The sequence below is a fragment of the Eubalaena glacialis genome, chromosome 4 (genome assembly GCF_028564815.1).
Source record: "Eubalaena glacialis isolate mEubGla1 chromosome 4, mEubGla1.1.hap2.+ XY, whole genome shotgun sequence".
In the NCBI taxonomy this organism is placed as follows: Eukaryota; Metazoa; Chordata; class Mammalia; order Artiodactyla; family Balaenidae; genus Eubalaena; species Eubalaena glacialis.
The window spans coordinates 32,418,486-32,429,144 of record NC_083719.1 but is presented as its reverse complement, the minus strand read 5'-3'; the positions used below and the strand labels follow the sequence as shown (position 1 = coordinate 32,429,144).

General features: G+C 39.3%; 1 protein-coding gene across 2 annotated transcripts in view; it reads left to right on the top strand.

Moving 5' to 3' along the window:
• Positions 1–503: 503 nt before the first annotated feature.
• RICTOR (RPTOR independent companion of MTOR complex 2) overlaps positions 504–10,659 on the top strand; it is a 115,517-nt gene continuing 105,361 nt past the window's right edge. For both annotated transcript variants that reach the window (XM_061187731.1, XM_061187730.1), the window contains exons 1-2: positions 504–588; positions 760–807. In XM_061187731.1, the coding sequence (XP_061043714.1) occupies positions 540–588; positions 760–807 (97 nt within the window). In that variant the 5' untranslated portion in view covers positions 504–539. The remainder of the gene's footprint in view (positions 589–759; positions 808–10,659) is intronic.

Sequence of the window (10,659 nt, the reverse complement as noted above, 5' to 3'; positions counted from 1 at the left end):
AGTTACGTTACAACTGCGCAGTGTTTTGTATTGTTTTTTTTGTTGTTTTAATAAAATCGTTTTAATTGACGAATAAGGAAGGAGGGCTGTCTATCTCAGGGCTTGAAAACAGTCATGCAGGATGGTTTCAGCAGGTGGCCAGCCTGGCGCATGAAGGCCTCCTCCCACTTCGTGTCGATTTTGACTACGGTTTCCGCGGCGGCTGGAGGGGAAGCATCCTCCACGCTGCAAACTCGCATCAATGGGATTCCCCTCGTGGGAAATGCCCCCTCCTGGCGGACATGCTCCCGGAGGGCCGAGCGCGTCGCCGCGCCCTCCGCCTCCGGGACGGGCGGGCGGGCGGGCGGGCGCGCGCGCGCTCCGCAGGCTCTATCAAGATCCCGACTTGGCATCGCGCTCCCTCCGCGCCCCGGGCTAAGCCGGCACCACCCGCCGCCCGCCGCCAGCCGCCGCGGGGGGCGGGCGCGGCGCGAGGGGAGGGGAAGGGGTTCTCGCGCGATTGGGCGAGGTTTCCGGTGTTGTGACTGAAACCCGTCAATATGGCGGCGGTCGGCCGCGGCCGCTCGCTGAAGAACCTCCGAATACGAGGTAAGTCTGCTGCGGCCCTCACCTCTCGCCGCCGGGCAATCGCCACCCCTGGCACTTGCCTCCCCCTGGTCATGGGCGGGGGGAACGAGCCGGGGCGCTGGCCGGAGCCAGGGCTGCCTCCGCTGGCCTGGGAGCGAATCCTAACTGGGGCTATGTGTCTGTTTCGCGCAGGGCGGAATGACAGCGGCGAGGAGAACGTCCCGCTGGATCTGACCCGAGGTAACGCGGGGCGCCGCGGGCGCCGGCGAGGGCATCCTAGTGGGGAGGAGCCGGGGGCTCGGGGCCGTGAGCAGGGGCCGGCCCCGCACGGGACCCGCGGGGGTGCGGGAGGCAGAGCCCGAGCCCCGCCTGCCGGCCCGCGGGAGCCGAACCGGGGGCAGTCTCCCCGGACCCATCCCCCTTCCCGGTGCCCGCTTTCCTCGCTCCGAGCCCTTCTCCGGGCCTCTGGGTGCTGCGGGGAGCAGCGAGCGGGACTCGGCGGAGTCGCCGACCCTCTGGGTTCTCTAGACCCGCGGGGGAGCGTTGTCCTCCTGTCCCGGAGCTCGAGCAGCTGAATCCCAGGGGCGGCCGGAGGGAGGTAGAAGCTGTTACTTAGGTTGCCGGAGGACGTCTGAGGGAAGAGCGACCACATCCTGCCCTCCCCGTCCCCCAGCGCCGAAGCCGGACCTGCTCGGTCCTTGCTGACTGCGTGACTGTTTTTCTCTTTGCCCACTGCCCTGGGGGACCCGCAGCATTGATAACTCGGTAGTGAAACCTGGAGCCCGTGATTTCTGCGAAGTGTCTGGTTTACGCTGTATTTCCCTCTTGTTTCCCTTTCCCGGGCCTCTGAGACTGTAGTTGGCAAAAACCGGCCCCTCACCCTCGTTGCAGGTTCATTGTTTACCTTCTGCAGTGGCGATGGGTTTGTTTACACCTTCGGAACTGGGTAAACCCCTGTTATATTTTTAAGGACCCCAGCCGGCTACTGGCCAGTATATCTTCTATCAGTCACCCTACTGGAGTTTATTCGACAATATCTCGTTGAGGGTTTAGTAGTTATATACAAGGTTTCTCTTTTCTCTTCCACGGTAAACAAGATTTGGTCTATTGATTCCGAAGACGTGTTTCGCACGGGCTGTAACTTAGAGTGTAACTTGGTTCAGCTGTATAGAATCAGTTTCCTTTTTGAGATCTGAAAAGCACTTTAGGAAGTTTAAAAAAACGTCGTTTTAAACATTCTATATAAAATTAAAAAAAATTTTTTTTAACCTACGTTCTACTTGACATAATGACTATTATCTACAGTATTTGTTAGATGCGGGCTCATTGTTGAGGATCATCTCTGTATTTAAAGCATAGCGCATTCTCTAATTTGTTTTATTTTGTGTATCATAATGTAAGATCACTGTTTTGTAAACTAAAAGGCTAGTTTTTATTTAGCTACAGGAGTACATTTTTGTAACAATATTTTATTCTGAAAGTTCTAGGACTTTGTTTCGGATGAACTAGGTCCTTTTACAGGCAAAAGAGTTTCTAAAATAAAATAGGGCTTAAGTAATAGAAATGACAACTAATTAGATCACTAATGCACTAAATTAGAACATTTTTTCAGCAGATAGGGTTTGAATATTAACGTAGGGAGATGTAAAACTTGACTTTTGTGTAACTGTTTGGAAACTTCACTGTGTATAACACACATATGAAAAGTCTATATGAAATATATGTGGAAAAAGATTTTCTGGTAAATTTGCTAACAAAATAAGCAAAATTCCCACAGGGCTCAATTTAGCATTTGAGTTTTGTAACAGATGTAGTTTTAGTGATTTAATTTATACATGCGCATATATTTTAGATGGAGGTAAAAAGACCATTTATTAGATAGATCTTGGGTCTAATTTGTGTATTAAAGACCTGTTTGAATGTGGTGCTAGAAATAAGTTATAGTTGTGCTTTAAATTGACTTTGCTGAGCTCCTATATATAGTGGTTTCTCTGGTTGGTGTCAAAATTATGGGTAGTGAAAGAGCTTATGTACAAATTTGATACCTTTGGTTTACTCCAGTTTTACTCAAGTACACAGATAACTGTATATTTACTATTTAAAATGCTATATTTCCTGAGAATTTAGTAAACACTTAGGTGTTTCTAGGATGATACAGATAGTGCAGAAAATGCTATTTCTGCTTGCCCTGACAAGATGTATTTCAGGTTGGAATGAAATGTACACAGCCAATTGAATCTGATTGCAAAAGCAATATACAAGTAGGAGTGAGAGGGCATTTGAGAGCTGTGTTCCAGAGTCTTAAGGAAGTTTTGAAAAAGTAATCTGAGTTAGATTCATTGTATAGTGACTCTATTGTTTGAGAAATTGCTATTCTGACAAACATTCATTGTTAGAAGAAGGCTTGTGGATCTAACATGAAGAAAGTTCATGAGGAATTAAACTTTAGTAATCATTTGAGAACTGTGGGGCAGTCTGGGTTGCAGCTGAAGGGCAGCTGTTTCTGGATTGGATTACAGCATGTTTTAGATAAAGTTTGGGTAACCAAAAATTTTTTTTTAATGCTAAGGCAGTGTTTGCTCTCATTCTCATTATTTTTATGTAACTTTTGAGAAATTCACTGTGTAGCTGTATAACAAAGTTCATTAGAAAATTGAGGCCATGGTCATTGTAATTCCTGAAGGAGCCATCAATGTGTAGTATAAAGGCAAATAGTTCTGAGTTGTAATCTCAGCTGTGATACGTAATAGGTGATTTGGGGCAGGTTATTTGACCTTGATTAACTCTTGGTTTCTTCAGCTCAAAAAAAAAAAAAAAAGAGAGATTAATTTCAGGTTATTCTTGAAGGTTGTTAAGAATGTGATAAGTAAATGAGCTAGGCCATATAGTACTCAGCATGGGATCTAGTACTTTGTGAGTAATGTTAACTAAATGTTAGTTGCTTTCCTAAACTATGAAATCAGAATTATTATATCACATTTAAAATATTTCAGATGATTGTTTTGAATATTATAAACTTGTTAATAAGGAATTATGGTATTGAAGCTTTCTTTTTTTGAGACATACAGTTAATTGGGTATAGACTTTCTGAACTAGAGTTCTTTTTATTTTTTTTTTAATTTATTAAGAAAAGTTTCAAAATATATAAAGTATATGTGAATGTATGAATATAATAAATATAAGGAGCTCTTATATGTCCCCCATCATTTAGTTTCCTCGTGCCCCCACCCCAACTGTGATCATTTTTTTCTTCCAGTTTTACTGAGACGTAATTGACATACAGCCCTGTATAAGTTCTTGAATGTAACAACTGTAAAAAAAAAAAAAACAAAAAAACTGTAACATTACCAGAATTAGGCCTAAGCAAGGAACAATCTATTATATGTACTTAAGAAAAAATGTGATATTTTCTTTAATAGAACCTTAGAATTTTTCTCCCTGACTCCAGAAAATTTCTTAGTAATAAGACGTGGCCAGCCTTGCAAGCTTCTTGAAGCCCAGGAGAGGCTTAAGGTTCTTCGGTTTTCTTATTGATGTTAGTGCTATGGTTTATATGAAAGTGCTTTAATTAAAAATTGTTTTTGGATTAATTTTGATCTAGTTCAGGAACTTCATTGTAGGAGATCCTATAGTCGATATATTGGTGATTGTTGCTTTAAGTTTTGTTCAGACAACTACTGTACTTAATCATGAAAGTCCCTGATACTTGCTATTGGTATCATTAAATACTCTCTCTGTTTTGCATGCCAAAATTTATTTTGAAACCAAAATGCTTCCCTTAACCACTTCCACTGCAAGGATAGTCTGTTTTTTTGTCAGTCCACTAGTACATCTCTTCCTGGTACTGAATAACTTGAAGAGAGACAGAGTATTCTTCCTGTGTAAGCCCTTCCTAGTATAATTTAATTATTGTGTTCAAGGTGAATTCCCAGGACATGGAAACATGTATATTCAAATATAACTGTTAGAATATAATTTATTTTTAAGTATTGAGTTTTGTATTTTTTGACTATCCAACCCTTTTACTTTTCCATTAGTAGGAATAAAAAGATTGACTGTCTTAGCTGCTGTTTAATACTTAGGAAAGTAGGAAGGTTATCTGAATGATGCAGATTTGAACACTTAACTTTTTGTTTTGTGATTCTTTCTAGTTAGGAGATTACTCATGTTGTTTAATCCCTTACTTCAGTTAGACAAAACAAACATTGACTGCTTTTTATATAATAAATGCTGAATTAAGTGCTGGAGGAGTAAAGATGAGGAAGATGTTACTCCCTTTTTAGGAGTTTACTGGAACAGACATAAAGAAGTGATTGCGATATGGAACAGTAAACTGAGTTATCAAACTGTACAAGGAACAGAAGTAGCCTAGAGGAGAGAATGATTAACTCTGGTGGGTAGAGAATCAGGCAGCTTCACAGAGGGCTTGACGTCTCATAAGAATTGTGGACATAGTGGAAGGAAATGTGGGCTCTCAAGAGAATATACCACACCTTGGGAAAGGTAAAGTCCGTAGGAAGAGGAGCTGCTCTGGAGGCCCCTGATAGAATCTAAGAGATCGTGGGACACTAGACCAGGGTATTGGAGACAGAAATGAAGTTGAATATATATTGGAATGGAGGAACCAACTAATTTGTTTTCTCCACATTCTAAACTGACTTTGGAATCCTCGTACTCTGTGCAGAGAACTTTATTTCTTTATTAGGATGACAGAAGCTGTCTAATGTGAATCCCCTTGTCTTCTCCCCTTTATATTTCACCTATACTTACCTTCTGTTTTCCTGAGTCAGAGGATAAAGCATCTCTGTTCATTTCCAAGGCTAAACTGGAAAGGAATTTTATGCTCCTAATTCTGTTTCCCCTAAGATTCTTTGTAGAACTAAGATTTCTTGCTTCTTCATTTCTTCCTTCTTTTGGCTCAGTTTTCTCATATTCAGCATTTGTTGTTGTATTCATATGGAGCAGGTACTTTGCTAAGCATGGAATGATGGTGAGACACGTGGAATGATAAGGACAAAGATTTCAAAACAGTTATTTTTTCGTAGGCTCTACACACAGAGTAGTTTATCTTCACTCCACAGTTTTCTTCCTTAACTCCTTTAGTCTTGTAAACACAGCTCTCCCCCGTACTTAAAATAGTTTCTTAAGGGATGCTAGTAACCTCATGCAAAATTCATTGGCATTTTTAAGTTCCCTATTCTATTATTAGTACTACTACTGTATTAGTAGTTTTGTTCCAGGCACTAAAACATATTATTTTTCTTAATCTTTGACAACTCTTTGAGGTACTCTTATTGTCTGTATTTTACAGTTGAAGGTATAGGCTTTCAAATTCTAACAGACTGAAACTCAGAAAGGTAAGTTATTCAGCCAGGGTCACAGGGCTAGTGAGTGACTAACTGCAGATCATGCACTTGTAGCTACTACACTATTGCTATTCTTACAACTCCTTGTTCTTTTCCTACCTCTCCTTCTCTGTTTACTGGCTGGACTTCCAGCTCCTTAAGCAAGTGTGCCCTAAGGTTCTGTCCTTGATTTTCTTGTCTGCTCTCTTATTGATGCTAGCTCCCTGAGCACCCTTTTCACTCATGGATTCAAGAATCCATGAATTGAGATGGTTACAGTAATTACATTTTTATTCATACTTTCTCTTCTAAGCTTGCAAAACATATTAGCATGTATGTCTGGTAATCATCTCAGAGCTGTGGTTTATAAAATTTTGCACTCCAACGCATACCCACTTTTCACTTTCTAGGTACCACCACCGTCCTCTCTTATTCAAGCTAGAGACCTATTGCTCATCTTCTTGGTTCATTTGCCATGTTCCCCCAATTTGCCTCTGACATCTCTCTCTCCTTCTATTCTCATTGTCATTGGTCTAGTTCACATCCTCATTATCTCATTTGGATGACAGTAAAATATTTTTTTCTCTTTTTTTCACTCCCTCTGCTATATGATTGCCAGGATTATTTCCCTGAAATCTGGAACTGATCTCATTCCCTTACATAAAACAAAACAAAACCAACAACAACAAAAACAAACAAACAAAAAACTGTATACACACACTTCACACGTTTCATTTTTGCTCACAAAATAAAGTCCAAATTTCCTAGCTTGGCATTGAAGGGCTTTTATGATTTATTCTAGAATTATTTTCTTCTGTACTATCTTAACCACACTATTCTAAATCAGTCTGCCTCTCCACATAGTTCACTGTGTAACGCACTCCCTCCCTTCTTTTCACACAGTGATTTTCAAAGGGGGTTGGGGAGAATTTGCTAGCCTAAAGTATCTACCTCCCCATTCCTGTTCTTTCCCCTTGGAGATTGTGTTATGCCCGTGATTGAGAATCCCTGCTTTAGTCAAAGACGACTGTTTGTTCTTCCTTGCACATGGCATGCAGTGTCTATTTACTTTTCTTTGCATAGGTTGTTTTCTCTGCCAAGAATTCCATTTTCAGCACTCTTTAGAGAAATCCTAATTCTTTAAGGTCTAGGTCATATGCCACTTCTGGGAAAATCCTTCCTTATCATCCCAGTGGGAATTCATTGCTTCCTCCTCTACTTTTCCACATTTTTATTACTTTCTAAATGTCACTTACCATTGCCTATTTAAGTTCCTTGTTCACTACTTCTCTCACTAGAATTTAAGTTTCTTCCCCAGCATATATCATATAATAATAACTGAAACATTTATTGTAAGGAGGAATGGAGAGAGAGATGAGAAAAAGAGCACAGTATTAAGGAGAGTAGAAGTAAAAGGGTATTTTAAGTTTGCAAACTTGAGGGACAATGAAAGCAATGGTGCCAAGAAATGGAGAAATCATTTTGGAAGAGGTGATAATGAGTTCAGCTTTTCACTTTGAGTTTCAGATGATTGACTCTGTCAGAGATGTGTAAGAGGTAGCGAATGCTGAAGTGGATGTTTTTGTAGTTGTTCTTGTGATCTGATTGTTTTCTGCTTTAGGGCCTTGAGAGAGGGAAGAATGTAAATGGAGGAAGAGCTGAAGATCTGAATGTTAGAGGATAAGCCGATTAGAGTGTATGTCACAGCATAGGAATCAATAAGAAGAAAGGGGCAAAAAAAAAGAGAAGAAAGTTAAAAATTAGTAAGATTGTGATCTTTGAAGCCAAGTGGAGAATTTTGGGTTGAAGAGATTGAGAGACTGTAGCATTGAAGTTGGGTTCTGGAGAACTCAGTTCTTCTCTTCCTTTATCTGAGGATGATCTTGGCATGCTACTTTCTCTGGGCTTCAGTTTCCTGATCTCTGAAATGCGTACTACTTTCCATGCGTAGCACTTTCACCATCAGTCTTTGTGATTCTCAGATATCATGATGTTTCTGGGATATCGAAAGGTTAAAGAGAAAGCCTTGTTAAATCCCTTGTTAAATTACTGTGAGAAGGATTCCCATAAACAGCAATGAATACATGTAGCAGTATGGTGTTTCATAGCACTTTAAATGTAAATTATAGTCAACTCTGAATTTCCTTTTAAGTGATCGTCTGCAGTGACTTGCTGCCTTCTCCCCCTCTGAGGTCTCAGGCTACTGAAATAGGGCTGTGAAAAGCACAGTGGGGTGAGTGACTGGTTTGCGTGCCTGTGTATCTGTACTTCTATTACAGTTAAATACAGTCCACTCTCAGTTACCTACACTTAAGAAAAAGGTGAATAATGGTGGAAGATTGCTAAATATAATCTCAATAGCATTATTTTATATGGTTTGGGAAGATTTTATATTCTTTCCTCCCCTACAGTAGATTGATGTATCTTTCATTTGAATTATTAGCGTCAATTTTTATTTCCTAAGCAAATACTCTTAGAATAGTGGATGTAAACAGGCTAAAATATTTATTAGGTAATCCAAATATGAATAGTTGAGAGTTGACTGTTAATGCTTTTTGGATCATCCATTGTTTTGTATTATCTGTGCTTTTTTGTTAGTGTGGCCACGTTAAAGCTGAATAGCTACTTTAAAATTATATCACTATGATGAATGTACTTACAAGATTATATAGATGCCAAACTAAATTGAAAATAATTGTGAAAAACTAGCTAAATATAACATTCATGTGTTCAGAGTCATGGGGTTGAAAGAGAACCTAAACCTAAGTACCTTCTTAAAATTCCTGTTACAAAGTCCTCTAGCCAGACAGATTGCATAAACTGAGCAATGTGCCTAGTAATGATGAAATTTATGTATAATATAATAAAATTGAGGATGTGCCAGGGCTTCAAACATGCCTGTTCAAGGAGTCAGTTGAGTTTAGTAAGCAATATAGAAGAGCTTTTTAACCTTAATTACCTGGATTTTAAAGAATCTGGCCCCTTCAATTACTCTGCCATTTTTTTAATCCCAAAATGTTGAAGAATTTGTATTTTTAGTGGTTTGTTAATGTCAAGACAGCATATATTTAGTATATTATCAGGTTAGTAAGTGTTAATGTGAATCAGGAAGGCATAATTCTTGGCTTTAAGGAGTTTTATATTATATTTGGGATATACCTGTATCAGGGCATAGTTATTTGAAGCACCTGCCAATTATCTTTATAAAGGAATCAAAAGCCAGAGTAATTCAGAAAAAAATGGGAGATAGGTAAGGAATGACCTAGAGGAGAGTCCTCATAGAAGTGTTGACACCTGTACAACCTTTGCATAAAAGTGTAGTATTTGAATAGTTAGAGCCCTGGATCAGTGTTTTAAAAATCATGCTTAGTTTTGTGAACTAACATATTCCTGGCATATTATTCAGTATTTGAAGATAATGTTGAGAAAAAGTTGATGATGAGTTCTGTATATAAATCTCTTAACTATTGAAGGCTGATTGTATTTCGGACTAGGCTTTTCAAACCTTTGAAGGTAGTGCTGGACTGGACTGAGAGATTTTAGGCATATTGTGAAGTAATTGTGTGCTTCTGATTATGAGTATATAGATGCTTGGCTGCATTCCAAACCCAAGCGTAAATGATTTTTTTCTTCCATTGTTTTGTAGTATGTGTGTCTCCTCTCCCCTTCATTAATACTGCATGTTCAAAGGGCTCTATAAATTTGTATCAAATTTATTTCTAGATGTGTGCAATTTGGAAATAGAGACTATAAGTGGGATGAGTAGTGTTTTTGTTATTTTCCATGCTAAAATGACCGTGTTTTCTGATTTCAAAATTTAAACATGTGGCCTGACAGTTTATATTTGAGAGAGAATATTTGAAATTAAGCTTATCCTGAAAAACATGGACTGTTTCATTGCCGAATCCAGACACCCCTACCCTCTAGTTATTTGGGTAAAGGATAAACAGTGTTCGGGGAAATTAACACTCTATTAAAGGAGCAAAACAAGAGTTGAATTGCCACTTGCAGGGATTTTAGTAATCTTGTTCGGAACCCAGTGTAATTTCACATGTTTCTTATAATGAATAAATAGTGAAGAGACACAAGCTGTAAACAAAGAGGATTGCCAAGTAATTTACTTTTAGTTGCTAAGAAGAAACAACTTGCCAAATGAAAGTGTATTTTAACTGTTTTTAGATGTGTGTACAATAGTTTCATACTTTGAGAAATCACATCTTAAAATAGTATTGCTAGTTATTTCCATGCTTAATGTTCATCCCTGTAAAACTTTTAATTGCCCTGGTTTTTTTTCCACTCATAATTCTGTATAATACACTCCCTAACCTTCACCACACCACCATCACCACAACCCCTTCCCCCAAGAAAAAAGAGAAAAAGAAAAACTGACGGGAATAGAGTTGCAGAAAGAGTGAGAAGACTCCAGGTTGGAAGTAGGTGAGCTGTGAACTCGAACCTTTAGCTATACAGCAGTATCTGGGGTGGCAAATGGAATATTGTGGAATGTTTTATTTAACACATGTGTTGTAGGTAAGATTTTAATCATATCTGTCACATAACATTAGTATAAAGTCATGGTAATGGGATATTTGAATATAGATAGCTATTTCCTACCTTGTTTATTTAGAGTGACTTGTGGTTTTACTTTATAGGTTGTAATTTCTAATGGTATTTTCTAATGTCATAACTTGGTATAAAGCAGGTCGGATTAATTCTTATGTTGTATAAGATTTCGTATGTCATGTAA